We start from the raw sequence: 24052 nt of genomic DNA, 5'->3' as shown, positions 1-24052 counted from the left end.
GATTTGGCACCAGCAGAGATAGGCCGTCACACTCCAAACGCTTCTGCTGGGACGGTAGTGGTTTGAGCTGCTGTCTTTGGACCCGAAAGTCGTAGGTTTGAATCGCACCTGCAGCTGTAGTACCACTGAGCACGGACAGTTCTTACCCTAGTGATAGAATAAAAATTACCCAGCTGTATTAAGTGGGTCGATTAACGTTGTAAGTGGTTTTGGAGAAAAGCAACAGATAAACATTGATTTCAATTAAACTCAGGTTTGAAAACACTTCTATCGGTTACCCATCGCTGTGAAAAGGCTGCCGTCTTCCACATTCTGCAGGAAGTCCCGGCACTATAACATCCCATAATGTCACTTGGGCACGTGGCATCGGTGGACTCGAAGACGTGGGATGACCGTGTCCCGTCGGAGTCACGCCGCCCTCTTTCGCATCCTTGCCTCCGCAACGGGGGAGAGCACTTTGTTAAAGAGCCTCGGTGGGTCACCGCCACCCCGCTCCCCCAGGGGGCGCCGTCGAGCGCGATCTTGGGGACACGACAAATTAGGCCACTTCAAGAGGAAGCTGTTACTGAAGCTGCGGTGGCCTTGATTCGCAGCCTGCCGAGGATCGATAGCCCTGCTACAAACGGAGTCCTCCCCCCAACCGCTCAGCTCGGCCTTCGGCAGCCGCCGCCCACTCTACTTGACAGTGCGTCAACGTGATTGGCCACAGAAAGGCCTGGCAGAATGTGATTGGCTGAAGAGGCGCATATTAGAACAGAGAAGAGTACGATTCCCCCCATGGGTGGGATTATGGGGCGCTTGGTGCCGCAGTGTGAACGTGTCCTCCAGTTTACAGTGAGAGATACAGTGGTGAAAATGGAGGAGCGTCACCCTCCTGTAACACCACAGGACACAAAGTAGGTTACGCTCCAGACGTTTAACGAGGGGAGGAAGCCGCTCTTCGTTCGCCTGACCTCATTTATTGTGCCTCGGTGCGGGAGCGGGTTCGAGGTTCGGCGCCGCTGCTCGGCTCGTGGAGTCCAAACTCTGGGTGAAAACAACATGCCTATTGAGTGCTGGCGGTTCTGAGGTGCAACAAAGCCCACCCACTCGGAAGTGCGAATCCCCAGAGGGTGGGCGTTGGGTTCGCAGCTCCGCGAGACCCCCCACCACCACCGTCCCGGAAAACCTGTATTTCGCTTCACGTCGACTCGTCTCCTTCGGGCTGGATGGCAAACAGCAAAGACTCCTCTCGCCCACGAAGAATGACTGCACATATACACACACACACCACACACACTACGCTTCTCCTTTCTCTTTTGTACCACAGAGCCGGGGGGTTTGGATGGTTCTGGACGGCCGGTGGACAAACAGCAGACACTGCGTCCAGAGCAGCACTGATACGCTTCAATGTGTGATCTGATTACACTGCCCCCCCCCACTCTCCTACTCTCCATCTTTATTTATCTCCTTTCTGCCCCCCCTCACTGCAGTTCCTTGCACAGTCCTCCCTCCACGGCATTTCCCTGTTCGGTGTTTCCGTCGACGCTTCACGGCTCTCGATCGTTCTTCCGTGATCCGGTGTCTCAGTGCTGTTCTGTGGCCCGGTTCAGTCCCGTTCGGTCCGGTTCAGTCCGGTTTAGTACAGCCCAGTATAGTTCAGCACAGTCCAGCGCAGTGTGGTTCAATCCGGTCCAGTCCAGTCCAGTCTAAACTGAGTACCACAGACACTCTGCATCTTCTCACACAGTTACCAACAGCAGCTGGTGGATCAGTGGTTATACTGTAGCTGCTGCATCTGGACTCCAGCTGTAGGACCTTTGAGCAAAGTACCGACCCTAAATCGCTCCAGTAAAATTACCCAGCTGTACAAATGGGCAAAAAACTATGTACCTTTACACTGCAAGTCGCTTCGGGGAAAAGTACCAAATAAATGAGTAAAGTACACTGGCCACGTGGAGTGTGTAAAAGCAGGGTAAAACTGTCCCACGCAGGATGTCTCACCAGGTGGGTTTTTTGTTATGAAGGTAAAATTATTTGAGCTCTCAAGTTGCTCTGGATTCACAACATGACTGCAGACTCTGTTGTGTGTGTGTGTGTGTGCGTGAACACTGTGCCACTGCAGACCTTTTCATATTCATTACACAGTATCTGCCATACGCTGCACCTCCATCTCTGAAGTTATAGTTTATAAAACAGCCCCCCCAGTACTGTTTAGGACAGTTTTACATGAACCCGAAACACGGGAAAAGGCGTCACGTGTCTCCAGGATGTTTTATCATCTATTAACGCTTTACAAAAGTGCATCTATTATTTACACCGTTACATTATTTATGATGTATAAGTCATGGAGTTCATTTCAATTCACATTTTACCACTTATATTGATTTAAATGCGATGTATCTTCTTGATTATATGTATCATACAGTATATCGTACTGTCCACACTCAGTGCGTCTCAGCGCTTCTGATACATCATCTGAGCGCTGAACTGTGGCTCTGGGGAAGCGCGGCACTGACACACACACACACACACACACACACACACTCCACTCATCGAAGGCTAAATACGATTGCTGTGTGTCACAGTAACCGAACTGCAGTGGGGTGCGTATGTAGCCAGACAGGGCAGGTCCTTGGGGGCCCATTGGGGGGGGGGGGGGGTCACTTCCTGCCAGACCCACAAACCTTTGCGGTGCACTGACAACAGCACCTCTCTCTACGGTGGACAAAGGTGTGGAGAAGCTCACATCGCCGTAGATCCTACGGCCGCAGGGAGGGAAGAGCCGACTGTCGGCGGAGCGGCGCAGAGACAATAAAGGACCGAGCCGCAGGGAGAGACTCGCCATCTGGCAGAGCGTGCGTTCAACGGCACGGCGGTGCGGTACCGACGGGACGAGACTGGCGCCAAAGAGCTCCGGCAGCCCGACCGCTGTACCGATCAATGACCGGATTCGCCGCGGCGCACAGGTGAGGAACGGTGCTGTAACACCTGCACACACTTTACAGAATGCGCAGCGCAGCCCACCGCAGCTCCTCACACTGACTGCTGGGGACGCAGCAGCAAAGAGGCCCCCGGTCTGGGCTCCGCTACTCTGAACCGCCCTCGCTAACTTTAGCGGCTCCATTTCTCATCTTGCCCCACATGTTCAGAGGGAGGGAAGGGACCTGCTGCACGGGGAGGGCAAATCTGGGGAAGCTACATGAGGAGCGTTTCCTGTGGTGCTCTGCTACCCGAGGGTCAGCGGGTCATTTCTACGTCCGCGAGGGACTCGTCCCACAGCAGCACAGGTCCCAGTACCGCGGTGCGTCAGCGGGCGGCAGGCGGCTCCTCGCTCGCCCTCCAGGCCCTCCTGCAATATGCTGCCGTCGGAAGGGATTTCCGAACGAGTCGAACGCTTCTGGTGTTTGACCGGTTTGCCCCCCGCCGCCTGACTCGAACTGTCACAGCCAGCAAACGCAAATGCGGACGGTACGCCACCCCCGGTTCAGTGGCGTGTCACCGACCGGAGGGTACAATCAGAGAAAAAGTGAGGGGTGGGGGGGGGGGCTACAAAACGCACAGGTTACCCACAAAACACACTGAACACGCTGAACGCAACATGTGCTCTGAGAACACGACAGTGCTCCTTACTCTCCCTTTACACTGTTTTTACAGATTTCACATTGACTCCTTTAGCGACGGACGTCTCCGGGAACAACGTGAAACGAGCTTCGCGGCAACTGGAGGACGGGTTTGGATCCAAACGCTTCTCGCCGAAACGACTTACAATCATTTACACCGCTGGGTAATTTTCGTGCGGCGATTCAGGGTAAGTACGTTTCTCAAGGGTTCAGCAGCTGGAGGTGGGATTCAAACCCAGGTTTTCTGACTGTGTTCAAAGGAACGGCGACACGTGACCCCAAATTTCACTCGTCATTCCATGTGCTGCTGGGGCACAAGGGTCTCCGAGCAGTTTCACGCCGTCCGTCTGTCCCCAACCCCCCCGCACGTTTCTCCAGCCAAACCAGGCGGCTCGAACCCGTCTTTCTGCGTCTCCACCAGCTTTTCAGCCACAGCCTCGAACCGTAATCTCAGACCCAGACTGGCGAGGTGTTACGGGTGTCGCCAATGGGTAGCCCCCTCCCCCCCCGGGTACGAGCTCCCCAGTGGCCTCCCTGCAAAGCTCCTACAGCACAAAGGGCTCATGGGAACAAAGGCTCCTTTCACGGTCCTGAAAGAATCCAACAGCAGGGCTCGGGCCGCGTCGCCTCGTCTCGCACCGTTTCTCCCAGCTGGTTAGCGGAGTTAAACCCTTAACCCCCCCCAGAGTCAGCAGCTCCTCGCGCAGCCTGTCTGATGAGGGGGCGGGGCCCGGGACAACGGCGGTGCAAACGTGGCAACCGTGCGAGCGCAGCGCGTTCATCGGCTTTCAGAAGGACCCGGACCGCGGGCGACCGCGCTCGTTCCTCTTCGGCCGCGTCCCGTCGGCACGGTCCCGTCGCGAGGGAGCGCCGCCAGGCGGGACGTGCGGCTCGGCGTGTCGCGGCCTACGTTCGCGCGACAGCTGTGTTTACACGCACGTCGCTGCCAGATTGAACTCGTTCGTCGGTGGCAGATGGCAGCGTCCCTGTGTGTCCAAACTGACCGCACGCACTCAGGGGACCCCACACACACACACACACACACGCACACACACCCTGGAGCTGGGGGACCCTGCGGTCAGAGCGTGTCGCAGAGCCGAGGCTCAGGCACCGGGCTCCCGATAAACGGGTCGGTTACCCACACGGCGATGATGTCAGAGGTCATGTGACGACACAAGCAAGGAAATACAGAAGCAACGACAAAGAGACGGGGACCCGGGACGCCCGGACAGGACGCGTTTGGGACGAGCGGGACAGAAGCAGCTCACAAGAGGCCTGTAGAGCGATCTCCTGTTCTCCGTCCCACGGCGCCGTGTAAATCGAACCCGCTCCTCGCTGCCATTGGCCTGCAGCCACAGCCAGTGAGACTCTTCTGGTCGCGAAGGCGAAAGGAGCAGCGTCCCTCCGCCACAGGTTACGGTCGCCAACATTGGGGTGCAAAAAAGCATCCGCCCCGCCCGTCCACCCCCTTTTCGCGCACGTGTCGACGCCGTGTGCGGTACAGGGAGCGGCGCAGTGTCAGCGAAGGAGCCCGACCCCCCGTGTCGTCACACACCGCAGCGGCGCGCAAATAACTCGGATGACGCGCGCTGCCTCACGTTTCCTCTTCCGGAGTCGTTCTCGGGTTCGGCGCTTCGGCCGAGCGGCTTCTCGGCACCTCGGTGCGGTCGAACCCGAGCGCCCGACGACCCGCTGCCATTCGTTAACATTTACGCGCATTCATTTGGCAAACGAGGTTCTTCAAGGCGACGCACGGCCAAGTGCAGCGCGGCACTTCGTTTACACCCGTATCCGAGGCGACGCACATCGATTACCGAACAGCGTTTCGTTTACACCTGTCTGAAAAACGAGGTCCGTGATCAGGGTGTTTATACGAAGCCCCCAGCAATGCCTCGTTTTTAAGAGCTTCGTCCCCTTTTCCATTTCTTGCCGTTCTCGTTCACACGTGTGTTTGTACGTGTTTCCAGGTGGCGGAACCGGGGCCGCGGAGGTGCATTGGCGCTCCGCTCGGTGCCGCATCGCGAAGCCCCGCATCGCGAAGCCCCGCCTCCACCCCCACCCGTCGGAGTGGAGGGGGGGGGGTGGGCTCAAAGTGGGTCAATGAGATTCCCCGCTATGTTTCAAGCGCTCAGGGAGGAGAGCGGGACGGGGACGGGGACACCGGCAGAGGACAGAGCGGCGTGTTCCGCGGCGGGACCATCCGCTGACCGGCGGCTCGCGAGGCCCCGACCGAACACACGTCCATAAGCGCAGCATCCGCAGCACAAATCGTGACCGTTAATCAGGTCCAAAAATGCGTAGTGAAAATTTAATCCCTTTTAATCCATCTACAGGCGCCGGGTCCACGGTTCGAACCGTGTGGGAAACCAACAGGCTGCTGGTGACGTCCAGAATGAACGCCGGAGCGTGACGGTGACACCCGGGAATGACGATGACACTCGTCTAAACGGAACGGTCCTCTGCGCGTGGAATTCGCACGTGAGCCGAGGGAAACGCACAAGGCCGCCGTGGAGCTCGACGGGAGACGAGCTCTCGGCCAATCGCAGCGCGGCACCAAATAAACCCGTCGTTTTCCCTCCCGTTCCAATGACACCGCAAATGTGTCGTCATTTCATAACAAGTCCTGCGGAGGGCTGCCGTTGGCTGCCGGGACGCTACAACCACACACACACACACACACACACACACACACAAACACACACACACAGCTCCTACATGAATGCAGGGCACTGACACCCGCATGGTCGACCTGTGCAGCGAGAGTGTGTGTGTGTGTGTGTGTGTTGCGACACTGCAACCTACTCCACACGCTGCCTTTCTGCATTCTGAGATGTGGTTAAAACACAGTAGTGAGGGCACCGTGGCGGTGCAGATTATCCTGGGCTGCGGGTTTGGACCTGGGTTCAAGTCCAACTCTATCTTTGCAGAGTTTCCATATTCTCCTGGGTTTTGTCCAGGCGCTCTGGTTTCCTCCCACAGTTCAAAGACGCGTTTCTGGCGAGCCGATGACCTAGATGCCCTCAGTTTGTCATCACGTCCTCCTTCTGACCTCCAGGACACGGCACTGGAGAAGTGGTTATTGATCGCAGGTGGAACACAGTCTCACACACACACAGTCTCACACACACACACACACGCCTGTTTACTACCAGCACTGCTGCCAAAGTCAATAGTGTTGCGTAGCATGTTGTGGTCATATGAGCTCACATCTGTTCTCATGTTTTACTATAGTACGTCACGTAAATCACCGCATGCGAAAGGGCGCTGTCTCCGAACGCCACACGGACAAACCATGTAAAACACGGGATTTCGGTCGTTCTGCTGCAAAATGGCCCAAGAGTGTCGGACTAAGCGCTCGGCAGCAGGACGACCCTGGAGAAACGGTCCGGAAACACGGTAAGGGTCAGAGAAGCCACGGCGGTCGGGACTCATACCTTCAGCCTGGCGTTTCTTGCCCAGTTCCCTCAGCTCGGGTTCGAGCCCCGCTATTTATGGGGGGGGAAGGAGCTGGCAGGGCGGCAGAGAAGAGCTGCTGCCAAACTCCACGCTCCAGAGCGCAGCACTAAGATCCTGCGGTTCTGATCGCAAACAGTCACAACTGGGTCGACCGCCCAGGACCCCCTCCCCCCAGCACGCCCCGCCGCCACACACAAATTACAAACGCCTGTCACCCGGGAGAAGAGTGGCCTCCGAGCAACGGGGGTTACGGGTCCAACTGTGATGTTTTACAACCGCGAGGAACACAAAGGAGAACATGAGGGGCTTGGACCCCAGACAGAACATCAGGAATCTGCCAGGAAAAGGTTGGGAGGGGAGAGCGGGGCGGTCGAGAGAGACACACCGTGACTTACACCGATTCAGTGTTGTCTGCCGGCTCTGGTGCAGACGGGGGGCAGCCGGGAGCGTAGCGACTAGAGCTGCTGCCTTTCGACCCGAAGGTCACAGGTTTGAATCCCACCTCCAGCTGTAGTACCCTTGAGCAAGGTATTTACCCTTAATCGCTCCGGTAAAATTACCCCGCTGTATAAATGGGTAAATGACTGTGAGTCGCTGAAAGGTAAGTATCAAATAAAAGAAGAAGCAAAATGAGCTGCACACACTTCCTGTCCCCCACTTCCTGTCGCTGTCTTTCCCAATTAGTATAATGCGACCCCAATGAGCCAGAATAGCTGCCCTTCATCCCATTAAGTGCAGGACGCAGCAGATGCTGAGAGTCACGCAGAGACGGACGTCCTCCAAGCTGCTTAAGGGGACTTAGTGTGAGACAGGGGCCGTCCATGGGGACAGCGTGTGTCGCTCCGCAGCAAAACGTTCTGCCCGACCAGCAGCTCCCTCAGCCCTGCCGGGGTGTGCAAACGTCACGCTTTGGAGATGTACTGAACTGTGTACTTTACCATGTCGGTTACAGCAAAAGCATGAGAAGGGAATCTGCTGGTGTGAATTTGTGCTCAGACCGCGACCTCAGCAGGACAGCTGGGAGCTGCTGCCTTTGGAGGTCATAGGTTCGAATCCCACCTCCGGCTGCAGGACCCTTGAGCAAGGTCCTTACCCTGAACTGCTCCAGTGAAATTACCCAGCTGTATAAATGGGTAAATCAGGGTAAATGAGAAACTTGGAAGGACAACATTTCCACTTGGGGCCTCTAGAAACTCGTCCTGGATGCGACTCCACGGGAGCCGTGTGTTCCGAGCGTCTCTTTGACCCGTCCAGATCCTCAGAGCCCCCCCCCCGCCCCCCCCTCCTCACCTCCTTGGCCCTCTCCAGCTCGTTGTGCAGCGCCTGCTTGGAGATCTCCACCTCGATGATCTTCTCGCGCAGGAGCTCGTTCTCGTCCTCGGCTCGGATGCGCTTGTCCTCCACGCTCTCCAGCTCGTTGTGCAGGCGAACCGACACGTCTTTGGCCACCTGCGCGTACACAGGCATCACACACTCGAGACACACGCGCGTCGTACACGCTCGCACAATATTTACACAATATGTGCACGTTGACAAATATCATTATTACAAAACAGGTGAAAGGACACAAACACAGAGCCAACAAACACACTCAAATACCAAAGGCTGGAGAGAAAACATGACGACGCAAAGACAAATGTGCCTACGGACAGATGGAGACACAAACAAACAGAAGCACGCAGAGGAACAGAGACAGAGACCAAAAAACTGTTATAGAGGAAAAGTCCAAACAGAAACGGACAAAAAAGGTTTTATTATAAACAGCCTTGGAGAGCGAGATCAACCGAGCGAAACACACACCGCACGGACACACACGCACGCGGAGAGACAGACACACAGACACACACACAGACACACACACACCTTGAGGTCCTGCTCCAGGTTCCGCACCAGCTCCCCGTCCACCTGACCCGTCTGCGCTGCTCTCAGGCTCTTCTGCTCCGCTTTGCGCAGTCGGTACTGCAGGATGCGGCAGTTCTTGTTGGCGCGGTCCAGCTCGCGCCGCAGCTCCTGCAGCTGGTACACCTCCTCCTCCAGGTAACTGTCCCGCAGCTCCTCCATCTCGGCCCGCAGCTCGTCCACCTCGTCCTGCCCGGGAGAGACGCCAAGGGGACGGGTCCTCATTCCTGGGGCCTGGCGGGGAAGGGGGGCTAACCCTAACCGTAAGTGCGCCCCGCTAGCCGGACACACACTTACGCGCCCGCTGCAAACAAGCGGTTCCCTCACGGATCGGCGCCCTCGGGGTCAGGGTTACACGCCCCCGGCCAAAGTCCCCCTTCCTCGTAGGACCGCGGCGGGAGGGACGAGGACGTCAAGGTGCTGCAGAGTCGTCCTCGTTTGTCTAATTCGGTGTAAAGAATAGTAAGGCGTTTGGGACGAAGCCCAACGCTCTCATCTGGGTCTCCAAGCCACGCTGTGTAGAGGTGCCGCTCTGTTCTTATGTTCACGCACACACACCTCTGCAATAAAATATGCAAAGACACCACACTGACTTCCTCAATGGGTCTCAAGAGAACATTTATCTGACACTTTCCTCCAAAGCAAAATTACTATTATTTACCCCTTTGTACAGCTGGGTAATTTTACTGGAGTAATTGAGGGTAAGTACCTTGCTCAAGGGGACCGCAGTCCCGGGTGGAAATCGAACCCACAACCTTTGGGTCCGAACGCCGTCGCTCTAACCACTAACTACCAGCTGTCCCGTTAATTAAGATGGAATTAACGTGAAAAGCGGAATTAAGAGTCGGCTGCTACTAAATTCCTAAATAAATACATTATTTTGCCACCACTTTCAGTTTATAATTATGTTTCAAATAGTTTTTGGGCTTCAGGCTCCTCCTCACGTTACTGTGTTTTTCTGCTCAGGCTTCACGGTGCGTCGTGCACATTCGCCTTCCCGCGCCCCTCGCCGCCCGGTCCGGCTGCTCATGAGCCTCACCCTGCGGTCAAGGACCCAGGAGGGGAACGGAGACGGTGAAGGTGGCAGAGTCGCGTTGAGAAAAACACGGAGCGCAAGAGGGAGCAAAGAAGCAGCTGCCGGAAACTACTGAAGGATCCAGTTTTCTTTTTATTTATTATTTCGGATCATCGTTATTTATATTTTAGTATTTGTAAGCAGAAGGAAATACAGTCGATTCATCTTTCATTTCATTATTATTGTTTTTATCATCATGAATAATGATGATAAAAACAATAATAATAATGATAATAACAATATTATTATTATTATTATTATAATAACAGTGTTCTTTATTTAGCTGACACCTTATGACTGCCAATGACGCACCCGAGTAAAAAGTGAGTACAAACTGATACACGGTGTTACTTGAGCGACTTGCTCATCTGTTGACGGCGTCCTCAGACTCAGCGGGTCCAACGGAAGTTTCCCGTGAGTCAGGACAACCAGGAAACCGCACATGTTCTTTACACTATGATTGTGGGACAGAAACGTTATGGATTGAGGGGGGTTCAAATAATAAAAGAGCATCTTAGTGGAGGTGAAACACACTTTGGAGATGAACGTGTCCTGTTGTTCCAGGTGCGAGTGACCAGATGGCAATGAAAGCTGAGGCCACAGTCTCACGGCTCACGGCAGCTGGACCGGGACCCCGTGCCACTCAGGGGGCGGGGGGGTAGGGCGGCTCTGAAAAGCAGGGGGCCAAACAACTGCCCTGCTGGGTCCCTCTCTAGGGGTCAGGGGTACAGCTGGCAGACAGGGTGCGAAGTTGCGAAGTCCCCTCCCCCCACATCACGCTCCACGTCACTCGTACCGTACTGTTCGTCTGGGCCGAAGGGAGCCGGGGGGTGGGGGCTAGAACACCCCTTTGAAATGTGAATAATGTGACAATTAAATTAGCGTATCGTCCATTGCTTTCCGCCCCCCTGCTGTCCACACAACACCTTCAGAGCTGACAGTTACGCTCTGTCTATTAGTGTCTTACCCTGGTATTTTACCATTATTTACGCATTCAGATGATGTTTCTCTGTAAAGGAGCTCACGGTTTTTACCGCGGTCATTCAGCACTTGATCAGTCACACTATAGGTGAAAGTGGGAATCGAACCCAAGTCCTTTGGGTCCAAAGGCTACGCCGTTAACTGCTGCCCGGAGCGTTCAAAGAAGGCTTGAGGGCGACGGACCGTCGAGGGGCACCGCGGTTGAAGTGCAATGAGGAAACTCAGGTTCGAATCCCACCTTTCTGGCCCTGAGCGCCGCCACCACATTTATTTAGGACTAATGTGGTTGAAAAAAAGAATAATTTTGTTTTATTTTCTCGAGAGCAACATACACGAGGGGGGATTCAAACCCGGGCCATTACTTTGCAATGTGGCGCCGCTAACTACTGCGCCCCCCTAGTGGTCCCGTAGGCACCGAGCGTCTCCTTCATCCCTCCAGAGCGGCGGACGAGCGCGAGACGTGGACCCTAAGTCCTGCTTTAGGTCCCTCGGCTGCTCTTCGCCGCACCTGCTCCTCAGTGTGACGTGGCCTCGTGCTCAGGAGGAGAAGTTACCGCATCACAGACACAGAGAGTAATTAAAGCTGCAACAGCGAGCGGGGGAATCCTGGGAAATGACTGAAGTGTGTGTGTCCATGAGTGGGAACCGACACATCGATACAGACACGACGAAACAGGCTGTGTTACAGCATCAGTAACTTACTGTGTCGCTCACAGGTGTGCTGCCCTTCGTTACAATGTCAGTTACAGTATCAGTCACATGTTTCACACACTTTGTTACAGTGTCAGTTACTGCTGTGTCCGTTACCTTGAGATAGTCGTTTTCCGAGCGCAGATCCTCTATTTCCCTCAGCAGCTCCTCTTCCCTCGTGCCCCTCCTGCCCCCCCGGGGCTCGCGCTCGTCGCATGTCGCGGGTCTGCCCGGGTTCCCCGCCACCCTGCCGCGCTCCAGCGGCTCCTCGGCGCCCCGGGCCGTCGTCCGTTGCCCTGGGGCGTCGGGGTGGCGCGCGCACCCCGCGAGCTCGCTGGAGCCGGAGCCGGAGCCGGAAGCGGACTCGGCGTCGCTGCTCGCCGCCGGGGCGCGTCTCTGCTCGTCGGACAGCGGCTCGGACAGGCAGTCGGACAGGTCGGAGCTGCTGTCCGTGTGAGCGACCCTGGCGAGGCCAGAGCCCGCGGGCACGCGCACGGGCGAGTCCAGCCCGAGCGCGCCGCGAGCCACGCTGCACAGTTTGCCCTTCTTACTCTTGGCCCCGACGGGAGCCGGATCGACCTGTCTGCAGGTGAACGTCTGCTCCGCGCTCCCGTGCTGCGCGAGCCTCGCCGCCTTCTTCGTGACCGCGGACTTGGCGGCGCTCTTGCCCGCCGCGGCCGCCTTTTCTCGGGCTCCGGGGACGCCGCGCCTGGACGCGCGGCTCTGCGCGGCCACGAGCCCCGGCGAAGGCGGCTGTTTACCCGACAGCTTGGGGGACTTGGGCGCGACGGCCGGGGGCTTGGAGGCGGAGGCGCGGGAGCGCGCATCCTTTAGGTGCGCGTCCTTGAGGAAGGGTCTCGCCGGGGACGGCGCCCGGTTCACGCGCTTCTTCTCCAGCAGGATGCTTTGCTGCTGGACGTCGCCGTGGGGGCCGTGGGGGCTCTCCATGGTGCACAGTGACAGACACGAGGGGCGGGTGGCCGCGATCGCGGGAACGCGCGACCCTCAGCCCAGACCGAGGAGAAGCGCGACCGACAGCATCAGCACCAGAGCGCATCCCTCCGGAGCGGCGCCCAGCACCTGCTCACCTCGCGCCGAGCATCTCAGCTCGCGGTCACCGGCGCCCCCCCGCCTCCAATCGCGCCCCCAGCCGGTCTCTCCGCGCACGAGGACGAGCGTGAAATTTGCGAACGAGCAGGTGAAGATCACATCCGCGCTCTCGGGCTCCCGCTGCCTCTCGTGAACCGTCCGTGATGATCGCGTCCCGTTCCCCTTTCTCCTCTCGCGCCGCTCCAGTCTGCGCGCGCCCCCGGCAGCAGCAGCGCCGCCGCCACCAGCACTCGGGTCTCGACGCGGAATCGGCGAGCGCTGCGGTCCTGCCGCTGACGCGCGTGGCCGTGCCGTTGCGCATGCGCGCGACAGCCTGGGAAACAGAAGCGCTGCGGGGTGGGGGGGGGCGCACGTACCGAGGAATGTCCGTGAAAGTGTGTGGGAGAGGTGCTCGGCTGCAGGTCAGTTAGTGTCTGTTTATTATTATCACCATCATCATCTACAGTTAAATTAATATCTTTCTATGGCAGCAGGCTGCAGCGATGGACATTCATTTCAACAATATTTAATTAATGAATTCTTCTGAGAATGTCGTGCAGCCACTGCTGTTAAGTATTTAATTCTGATTTTTGCTACACCCTCATATTGTACTGTTACTGTACCATGTTATACTACCTTGAAGCACATCACGAAAGACCACAGTCAACCCCCCCACCCCCCACGTGCACTTTTCTCTTTTCTGGCCTCTGGATTCAGGGTTAGTTTTTACCACGGTGCTGTAAGAACGCTCAACACACACTCATGACATGTGCAAATACCAGTAACAATACTGGACTTTACACTGACACTTTTGTAACTTGACTTTGTACTCATCTCTCCACGCTCATCACTTGCATTTTCAGTTTATGGACTGATTATTTTGGCTATTTACTGTTATCTTGTATATTTTATTTCTGTAGTGTTTTGCAGTACTATCTGTTGTATCCTGTAGTCTATAATAGTCTGTGGAGAAGCATTCAAGCAAGAATTTCGCACCACTTGTATACAGTACTTGTGACGAAGCCTGAAGGTTAAGAACACTATGAAACCAGGTGAAGGGAACCTTTTTACACTGTAAATGCAGAGCAGACCCCGTAAAACTTCCCCTGTTTGTCTGCAGTTTACAAACAGCTCCTCCAGTGTAGAATCCCCATGTCTAGGGGGTAGGGTCCTGGCGAGGATTGTTGCCTTACAACGTGAGGGTTACTGGTTCGAATCCAACTCCTGCTCCAGTATCACGGTACTTTAGCTGAATTGACAAGGTAGCAATACCCTGCTGTACAACAGGGTAAATCACTGCAATGATGGCAAATGAGGTGGCAGTGACAGACGCTTCCTTTCTGCACAACACACAGACCTCAGTGGCACGGGTTCGAGGTGAGGCAGGATGAGAAGAGGCCCACGCTGAGCATGGTAACGTCTGCCTCCCCCCCCATCCACGGAGATGCTGTGTCCTTCCCCTCCCCGCTGAAAAACCCCCGTCGCTGGGATGTCCTGTTCAGCTGCGGTGTGCAAATAAACCCAGAAAATTCCAGAAGGACCTTAGTCTACGTTCCCAGCAGGCTGTGGATTCACATCACTGGGATTGACATCAACTCTGCTTCACCCTGGTCCATCGGTAGTTAACCACACAGTACGAGTACCATTTGCTACACTAATGTATTTTCTCCAAAGACAGTATTTTAAATGGAAAGAATTCATTTCTGAGTTCATAAGACAAGAGCCGCGGTCTTCAGATTTTAACGTGTGATTTATACTGTCAGTACTGCTATTTACACCACATTCACACCGTTAAATGGTGTTTTCATTAAACACGCCATTACGAATGGATTTGTGACACTGGAGTCCATGTCAAATCGCTGTAATAAACGTAAAATTGCAAAATCGATATATGAAAAGGCGGTCGTCCAGTGCTGTTGCGAAATAGCAAATTAATAACCACGCATCACAACTGACCAAAGGAACGGACCACGTGCAACGGACCACGTTTAATTGTCCGCTATCGAACAGCGCCCCCTGGCGGCCAAGAGGATGAAACAGAAACTGCGACTGTGTTTCTTTGTAATAAATATAAAATATTTATTCGCACTTCATTAGTTTAAGAATGCCTCAAGTTATATCACAATACTGCTTGTAACATGCCAACTTACTGAAATACATAAAACTTGCTTAGTAATTCATACATTAAACAAACGACATTATTATCTATAACAGACTTGAACACATTGTAATTTATATGGTTATTTTTTAATTAAAAAAAAGGAGAAAATAAGGCTTGGATACACAATGCTTGAACGGGTGCAAACCTTCATTAGTCAAAGGTTCATTACCTGTCTGTACCCAAATGCTTTAACAGGCACACTGTTTCAAAATACTTGCTTTCCTTTCCACGGCAGCTGAAATGGGAACTGCGACAGGACACAGATCACACACACAGAGACACACACTGAAAAGGTGATCTTTCAGAGCGCGTCTACACGGTTTGCCTAACCACACAAATGCTCTGCTGAGCCGAATCTCTCATCAAACCAAAGAGCATCAGCAGCTCCTATCGTGTTAGTAATTGTGCACTACATGAAAATCACTAACTGCTTTAGATTTACCCCTTTACCACAACACAGCGTGCAGCACTTGAAACGATCATTCGGAGAGGAAGCAAACGCCAAAGTGCTGTTCACACATGGGCCGCACATCACCCTGGTCAACAGGCAGTTGTGTCACTTGGCTCCCGATTGACTTCCAGCAAACAACCCGCCTGTTCAGCTCAAACTCGGCGAATGGAAACGACCGCTGGCTGGACAGCTGACGGTGCCAAAGATGCTCCCCAACACTTCCCCCCACCAACTCCGAGACACTTGTGGGTTACAAAACCGGCGAGCACCTAAGGCACGGCGATGAGAAATGAGTGCGAGTCGAGGTGAATGTCGCTTCAGAATGCCCTTTGACCCCTGGAGAGCCGGTCTCAGTCATCCAGCTGTTGCATTTTGAAGAGCCTCAGCCCAGGGTTCAGCGCGACGCCCTGTGACGACGCACAAGACTGGGGTGTGTTGGAGGAAAGCAATGGAGGAAAAGGTCTGTCGGTACAGACAGCCTTTCAGACACATCAACCCGGAGAGCAATTGGCCACGAGTCTCTGCGCCAGGTCCTTAACCGCCAGCTGTGCTCCTCTTCACCTCCTTGGGTTCAATGTGCTGAGAAACGCTACCCTCATGATGCCATTTCCTCGCTATGCTGCTGAAAACAATTTAAAATTGATTGTAGTGCAAAATGTGTAGAAAACGCAACAAAGAGAGAGAGGAGGTGAAAACGAAGCACTAGAGCCCAGTGGCTCCATGAAAAACGCTGCTGGAAAAAGATGGCATACTGAACATCTACCCGGAAACGGCTCCCTGTGGGCTTCCAGAACAAAGTGCTCTTAGGGTCCCTTTTGTAAGACTCCACTCAAACGTGGACTTGAGCCACTCTTCCGTATCAGTATGTTCAAGGTACACTAAGACGACCCGGGTACGAAACACCAGTCCTGGAAGACTAGAGCTGAAGCCTCACTGCATGATGCCAATATTATAAGGTAGGAAACACAACACCTGTACAGACATTTAGGAAGATCCAGGTGATATGTTGGAAAATTATCCCTTTCTTTTCAGACGTGGAAGGGAGGGGAACAAACAAAAGAAAACACACGGGATCCTGCGAGCGCCCCTAATGCCCGTCCACAGGGCGCCCGCTTCCTGCCGTGCGGTCCAGGGCTTCGGGGTCAATGTGCACAAGGCTAGGAGCGGAAGGCGGTCCTCAGAGTGGCCCCGCCTCCTCCTCGCTGCGGGGAGGGAAGGTACCCTCCCAGTGCTGGGAAAGGCCACCTTCTTGCAGTAGACCAGTTAGGGTTCGAACCAGAAAGGCACACAACTGTTCCTGTTGCGAGGTAGCCCTGTAATTGTACAGTCTGGGTGTGTTCACGTGTGTATTTTGCACGTGCGTGTGAATGTGTGTGTGTGTGTGTGTGTGTGTGTGTGTGTGTGTGTATGTGCGCGCGTGTGTGCGTGCATGGGGGAAAGGTAATATTGAGCCCAGGGCTTCAGCAGAAGGCAGGACAGGGTGGATGGGGTGGAGCTCAGCAGCAGCGCAGCCGCGGAGGAGGCAACTCTGGCGGCACTTCCGGCTCAGGCTGCAGAGACAGGATGCTGCTGCACAACTCCCTGCTGGGGCTGTCGAGGGGCAGCTGCAACGGTAGGGTGGGAAAGGCAGAGATGGGTCCCAGCACAGAACACAGGGCAGCAGATGTCACACACAAACGCACCGTTTCACGAGCAACTTTCACTTATGGCGCATTAACACGATAACACCGTTTCACATTGAAAGAAGAAAGAGACACTGAAGAGCTGGAACCGAAACACCAACCTTGTTGAGAATGTCATTAACCAATTTCAAAAAGATCTCATCCACATTGAAATTGTCCTTAGCGCTTGCCTCACAGAAGCGCATCCCAGAAATCCTTGAGGCAAACTGTGCCGAGGAGAGAAAACAGTGCGTCAGTGCTCTGGGTTTTCACATTAATTACTTTACTAGATCATCTATATATAGTGAATACATACACGGAAATAACACGACTTTCCCCTGTGCAACGAAGGCTCCTTTTACGAGAAGTCGGATTATGGGCCGAATGTCACTTGTACCATAAAACGTGTGTAAGAAGCCGTCAAGTCAGAGTTAGGAGAAACACCCAGAAAAGGGAAACTTCAATTGAAAACAAGCACTTCGGAGAACAGGGACCCCACCCCACCCCCCATAAAACAAAAAAAGAATGAAAAATACATTAACAGATTCCATCTACTATTTATAAATGCGTGTCCAATGCAGCATCCCCGTGATCCGGAGGCTATCCCAGAAGTGCAGGCTGAATGGCCAGGTACACCCTGGTCAGGACACCAGTCCACTGTAATCACACACAAACTTATTCTCTCACACACACTGTAATTCAGGGTCACAATTTTAGCCAAAACAGGTGTTTGGACTGTGAGAGGAAACTCATGTGAACATGAGAGAGAACAGGCAAATTCCACAAAGATGGAGCTGGGTCCAAATCCACATGCCAAGCCAACAGGTCTACCTACTACACCACCGTGCCACCAAAGAATGACAGAACAAACAAAATAAAAAAGAAAATAGTATGACAAATGATGAGAGAAAGGAGATAGAGGACAGCAAAAAGGGAGTCCGCCCGTGTGGATCTTAGGCCTGGATTAAAAGTTGTCCAGTGAAGTGTTAATATTCTGACTCTGAATTAGATTTTCCCTGTGATTTTGCATGTTTTATTTAAAAAAAAAAAAAAATGAATGAGTCAATGCTTTGTGACTCAGGAACACAGTATTTTACCCATTTAAATTAGTGATTATTTTTACAAGCAGATCTTCAGGAAGAAATAATGCTCATTATGTAAAGGAAGCCTGTACTTTTGCCCTCCCAATACTCACAGCAACTGGAAATTTTTGCACATATAGTGGTTTACATAAAATTTTTTAGACAATTAATTGTCTAATATATTAATAAATGCAGGTGTTTTCAGGATGATAAACACATTCCAGATAGGAACGTAATTGTATACACAAGTCCTCAGTCTTTGAATGAAATGCTGCTTCAGTTGAGTAGCACTGATGGAACAGTTACAGATGGCTACGACACACACAGCGGTTAAGGACAGTGGGAGCTGCGTGTTTTGCAGGTCATTTCACAGGTCCTTCCATACAATGCCAGCTTTCAAAGGGCCACCCATGCTTGTGTCGCAAGGAGACGACTTGGCTCGTTTGCTGAAGGCAACTAAAAACTTATTATTTGTCCCTGAAGGACAAATATGGAAGATTAAAGTTTTGCTGCCAAAAAGTATGTAGACACACACATAAAAATTACAAGTAAATGTATTCAACAATTTTTTAAATTATATATAACTGCATTATTAAAGATTAATTGTAAACTTACAGTAATAATCTACAGCGGACCTATAGTCAGAGTCCACTAAAAATAAATCTCAAATTACAGCTAAACTCCGGAGAATAATGAGGATGAGGCCATTACAAGAAGTTCTCCATAACTGCCCTTTTGAAGCTCTACGGCGAAGCTGTCAGGACGTGGGATCCGTGAGACTCACCCGCTCGCCCTGCTGCCTGGAGATGATGCGGTCCGTCTCACAGTCCAGCTTGTTCCCCACCAGCAAAAGCTCGGCGTCCTCGGAGGCGTACTGCAGGAAAGGAACCCGGGTGAGGAAGTCTCAGACACAAACAAAAACTAAAACGACCCTCTGTTACAGGCCATTCACCTTGTCGATCATCTTCATCCATTTGGGCAAGTCGTCGAAGGTTTCCTGCTTGGTGATGTCGTACACAAGGATGATGCCTTTGGCTCCCCGGTAGTAGGCTGAGGTGATGCTGTTGAACCTTTCCTGGCCAGCCGTGTCCCTGAGAGGGTAACCCAGTTATGGAGCGCAGACACACGCGTGACAGAAACGGGGACAACACTAGATCTGCTCCTGCTTTTACATCTGAACATCTTTCCAAATATTTTCCATGAACGAAATCGTAAAGAATTCAATACATTTTTTAAAACGCCACAGCTGCGGCGTAACTGGAAACACGGAGTCCGATGGTCAGACTCAATCTGCAGAACTAGGCATGTCAGCGTGGGTCTCGGGAACGTTTCAGCACCGTTGCCCAAAACAGTCAGAGAGACACTATCAGCTTGAACTGGGGGCAAGAGGTGCTTCCTGAGCAGCTGCATCACTCCATTTACACACTAGATCCTCAGATGTTTTCTAAAGGCAAGTTTGCATTTACCTGGTGGCTTCAAGAGTTACACACGTCATGCAGAGCGCAGAGATGTCTCACAGCAATCTAGTGTTAGGACAATGATGGGAGCCAGGGATGCTGGGTAGCTGGATGAGAGCAACACACACGGACATGTGACACATTCGGAGCAGCCATTCTGGGGTGTGTGGAGGAGGGGGTTAGCGAGTCGGATGCACTGAATTGCTTTCATGAAGAAACGTGCTTCTGCGCAGTCACTCACATAGCACTCCAAAGTCATGGCTGAGCACCTGCAGATGTGGACCCTGTGGTACGGGGCATTTACACACCTAGTGAGGTTTATTGTTCTGATACCGTGGTAACACCCACTGCAGCTGGAATAGCTAACACTCACATTTTCAGACAGCTTGAGGCTTCAGGTGAATTTTAACTGGTGGGACTCTTGCTAACAGTGCTAAACGACATCTCACAAGCAGCACAACTGGAACTAGAAGCTATTATAGTGTGAAAAATTCCCAAAATACCCATTTTAGTGCCTTGGACAGGAAGCGTATCAACAACATGACTCATCCTTCCATGAGGTCCACGCCTCACTAAGAGACTGAAGACACTAAAGAAACTGCACACTATTCACATTCGTACTTGTATGCCTAGAATCCACTCAAAAATAAGTACAAGAGACAATTCTCACCTGTACGGGTACGAACAGTCCCGAGGAACTCCTGAACAAGTTCTCCTCCATTTGTACAACAATGAAAAACAGTTTTCACATTAGAGCTCATCATTACAGCAAATTGTTTAGCAGGACAACACACTCAACTTGGTAAGCAAAGACCCATAAACTGTCACATTAAATATTAGCAAGAGTAAAAATAACTAAAAATTATAGACACTGCAGTATATTTCACTGGAGGCAGATTAAATTGTTTTCATAAATTGGTTTTCCTGTCCCACTCGGAGTTAAAAATCACGCTGTCAATAGGGATTCTCCGTTGATTTGTTTATTTTTAGTCTAGGTTTAATCTCGTTTTAATCTAATCCAGCCAATAATCTACCTTCTGACGTGGATTCCATTTTTAAAGTGAATTAATCCCCTTTCTGTAACGCAGAACAGTTTTCAGCAGTGCAGCGTACAGTCACTGCGCCCTGACCTCCGGGAACGGGTCCTGCCCAGCGGAGACATCCACATGGCGACTGCGCTGATGCCACTTCCTGTGGCTCCCTCCACGCCGAGGGGGGGAACCCTCAGGAACACGAGAAACAAACAGGAAATGCCCACATAAGGCGGGCGGATGGGCGAAGGGGCCATTGGAGATGTGGTGTTAATGACAGGCAGTGCGGTTAGTGCAGCTCATGGGGGATTCAGACAGTGGTTGTGCGGCGAGGACTTACCAGATCTGCAGCCGAATCTTCTTCCCTCTCAGCTCGACAGTTTTAATTTTGAAGTCAACACCTGTAGGAGACACGAACGGGGGGGGGGGTTGAGGAAGGACCGCAAATGCTGAGTGACACTTTCCACTCACATCTTTCCCCAAAAAGGCACAACCATTCAAATATTCAAACAAAATATAGCAGAACAAAAATCAGCAGGTCCACATAATGCCCTGTGATCAGAGTCACGAGTTTCTGCTGATGAAAAATCAAATTATAAATTATATTCACTTCAGTTCAGCTGTATTCACATTGTATCTTACAGTTCTGTGGGAAGGCGGGATGGGAGAGGCAAACGAAGACAGGGGGGTCGAGCAGTGCTGCTCAGAAGGCTGGAAAGCAAGGCGCGTGCCCATCGGAACAGGCTGCAGGGGGTCTACAGTATGTTGGGCATCACAGGCAGCCGGGAGAGGGAGGTCATGAAAGGCGTTACTGATGCTGCAGAGAAGGCATTTAGGCGACTGCAGATCAGGGGAGGTGAGCCTTGGGTTCAAGGTAGCCCTACCTAGGCACAGGCCGGGGCTTGATGAACCCGGGTAGGGTTGCCTGGATAAGGGAGTGTGAGAGCGAAATCCCCGAAACACCTCGTGACCCCTGGTTACACCACTAATGACGTGTTCATATGCATCGCAACATGTGCAAAATAAACCATATTAGTTCCACAGACGAGAGAAACAGGGAGCCTTCCTGACGGGAGACACAAATATTGTTACGAAATGGACTGATAGCATTTCTATCAGACTCCATAATGTGCATCATAATGTAAACAACAAAGGACAACTCAAAGGTAACCCTGGAAAAGTACAGCGCTCCTGTCTTATATTTAACAGAGCAAATGAAATTGGAAACTGTGCCACACTTTGCTATACATAGAAGCGCCAGCAAAGAGAGGCAAGGTGTCGCTGCACAAATGTTTCCGGAAGCGTCTTTTTCTCTCTCTGGGATCCTGCTCCGGTTTCTTAGTTTCAGATGTATTAGTAAAGAGTGCGGGAAAAAAGATGCGTCACACACGGTGATACGGAAACTGTACTATTCATGGGCAGAGTGTTCTGACAGTTTACAGCTGAGCCAAGTGTAACACGAGGACAGACACATGGAGAAAGAGCCAGTACCGGAGAGATCCAGCACCGAGCCTTAAAGAAACTGTGACAAAAAAGTCAAGAACATAAACAGAGAGCAACAGCGAACCCTCGAAAGCTGCAGTTTGTTGCGTTATTATTGTCGTAAAGAAAAGTGGCGGGAAAAGGACTCAAAATGAGCGTGAAGCACCGAGATCAAAACACATAAAATGACGCCATGCGAAACACGCGGACGGCCGCCACCAGCTGTCCACACACAGGCTATTTTGGGACAGACTGCGTGTCTGAATGGGTGAAATGATGGGGCCGCGTAGCAGGTCCACAGCGGGGGTCTATTCAGACCCGGTGAGGCTGCCGAGCTAGGAGTGGGGCAGCAGGTGGCGCAGTAATTAGAGCTGTCCACTTGCTTTTAAAAGACCCAGGTTTGAATCCCGGCTCAATCAGAGTACTAACTCTAAATTGCTCTAGTAAAAACAAATGGTTAAAAAATGTAAAGTAGCTTTACATTGTAAGTTACTCTGGATAAGAGCATGAGCTAAATGAATAAATACAACTGTTGTTCCCCACAGTGCCTATGAGGAGTATGTTCTTGTGGGCAATAAGGACATGGACACACACACACACACACACACACACACACACAGATATATTTTCCAAGAAGCTGTTTGTGACTCAGGCCGAAGGTGGCAGCTCAGCTCCATGTCTGCTGGAGCCCAGTGACAGCAGGACACGGTGTTGCAGCTCCCATGATTCCCATCTGTGGCTCGATGGAATTCTGTGTGGTGTGTCTGGTGTGTGTGGGGGGGTGTGGTGTGTGGCTGCCCTCCGGTCTCCTGCCATCACCTCCAGGGTCTCCTGGGTGTGACCCTCCTCTTGCTGCACACTCCTCCCTGGGTTGGTGAGGAGCAGTAAACATCACCATCTGCAGGGTACACACTGTTCACCTGCTGCAACACACACCTGCTCACCTGTCGCATTAATACGTCCGACACATATGATATTATTACAGCCTGGCAGGTGTTTCTCACACACGTTCGTTGTCATTTTTTCCACCGAGACGTGGTTGATCACCAAGAACTTTTTCGTTCACAGTGTGTGTGTTCCTGAACAGCCTACAGAAACCAGAGCTCCACTTGCTGAAGTTAGAAATACTGAAGGTACAGCAGCAGTGGGTCGCGAGCTCAGCACCACTGTCAGTAGCGCTGTTACCAGCCGCAGTGACGTCACGCGAAGTAACAATCGGGTCTCGCGCGTGCGTCCCGTGAGAGCAGCGGTAGGTAGCGCAGAGGCGGGTTGGGCGCCTCACTTTTTTTTTTCCCCCCACGCCACGCCAGGAGTCCGACTCTTCTTACCCACGGTGGACTTGCACGCCTCACAGAAGGTGTCGTCCGTGAACCGCTCCATGAGGCTCGTCTTGCCGACGCCGCGCGAGCCAATGATGATCACCTGCACCTTGTAGTCGGCGGGCCGCGGCGGCAGCTTCCTGCGGCGGGACTGCGCGCCCGTGAGAGCCGGGGAGCCTCCGGCGGCGGCGGCCCGTCGCTGCTGCTGCATGTTCAACCTCGGGTCCATGACGAGCCCGTCCGCATCGGGCTCCTCTCCGGCGGGCCTTGGGAACGGGGCGCTCGGTGAGCCGTCGGCGGTCACAACAACTTTGCTCGTCCCGACCAGTTCGCCGAAGTTTTTCCTCGCTCCGGTTGTTGTCCTGCGGTGGGAAGAGGAAAGCGGCGCGCGTGGCGTCTCATCCGGTTCCTTCCCGTTCCCCGGGAAAACTACAAATCCCACAAGTCCGCAGTCAGTCCATCTGGAAGAAGAGTTCGGACCGAACAGTTTCCACAGTTACTGCCGCGCGGCGTGGAAGAAGCGGTGTGTTTGTGACACGCTGAGCGAAGCGCGTCAGCGGCGTCACTCGACTCATTGTACATTTATCTGACGCTTTTCATTCATTCATTCATTCAT

At 52.8% G+C, this 24052-nt stretch overlaps 2 protein-coding genes across 7 annotated transcripts in view; both read right to left on the bottom strand.

The window, feature by feature from the left end:
* mtcl1 (microtubule crosslinking factor 1) overlaps positions 1 to 13070 on the bottom strand; it is a 38802-nt gene extending 25732 nt beyond the window's left edge. For 2 of the 6 annotated variants that reach the window (XM_029253284.1, XM_029253287.1), the window contains exons 1-3: positions 11821 to 13070; positions 8922 to 9146; positions 8349 to 8507 (exon numbers count right to left, since the gene is read on the bottom strand). In XM_029253284.1, coding sequence (XP_029109117.1) covers positions 8349 to 8507; positions 8922 to 9146; positions 11821 to 12651 — 1215 coding nt within the window. In that variant the 5' untranslated portion in view covers positions 12652 to 13070. The remainder of the gene's footprint in view (positions 1 to 8348; positions 8508 to 8921; positions 9147 to 11820) is intronic. The other 4 variants (XM_029253282.1, XM_029253283.1, XM_029253286.1 and 1 more) reach the window with 3 other exon arrangements.
* A 1793-nt stretch (positions 13071 to 14863) lies between these two features.
* rab12 (RAB12, member RAS oncogene family) lies at positions 14864 to 24010 on the bottom strand. Its single transcript, XM_018745163.2, has 6 exons — positions 23446 to 24010; positions 20976 to 21036; positions 19100 to 19238; positions 18932 to 19021; positions 17188 to 17292; positions 14864 to 17008 (listed from the first exon to the last, which is right to left on the bottom strand). Exons 1-6 carry the CDS (start codon positions 23663 to 23665, stop codon positions 16901 to 16903), a joined length of 723 nt encoding a protein of 240 aa, XP_018600679.2. The 5' UTR covers positions 23666 to 24010; the 3' UTR covers positions 14864 to 16900.
* Positions 24011 to 24052: the final 42 nt, after the last annotated feature.

The sequence above is a fragment of the Scleropages formosus genome, chromosome 7, assembly GCF_900964775.1.
Source record: "Scleropages formosus chromosome 7, fSclFor1.1, whole genome shotgun sequence".
Lineage (NCBI taxonomy): Eukaryota > Metazoa > Chordata > Actinopteri > Osteoglossiformes > Osteoglossidae > Scleropages > Scleropages formosus.
Note: the sequence above shows the minus strand (reverse complement) of the source record. Positions and strands in the feature narration are given on the sequence as shown.

Bases quoted from the DNA above. Each gene is read 5' to 3' on its own strand.
- rab12 (XM_018745163.2), bottom strand. From the start codon at position 23,665: ATGGACCCGAGGTTGAACATGCAGCAGCAGCGACGGGCCGCCGCCGCC. The intron at 21,037-23,445 runs GTAAGAAGAGTC...TGTCTCCTACAG, and splicing joins GGCGTGCAAGTCCACCGTGG to GTGTTGACTTCAAAATTAAA. The intron at 17,009-17,187 runs GTTGGTGTTTCG...CTACCGTTGCAG, and splicing joins TTAATGACATTCTCAACAAG to CTGCCCCTCGACAGCCCCAG.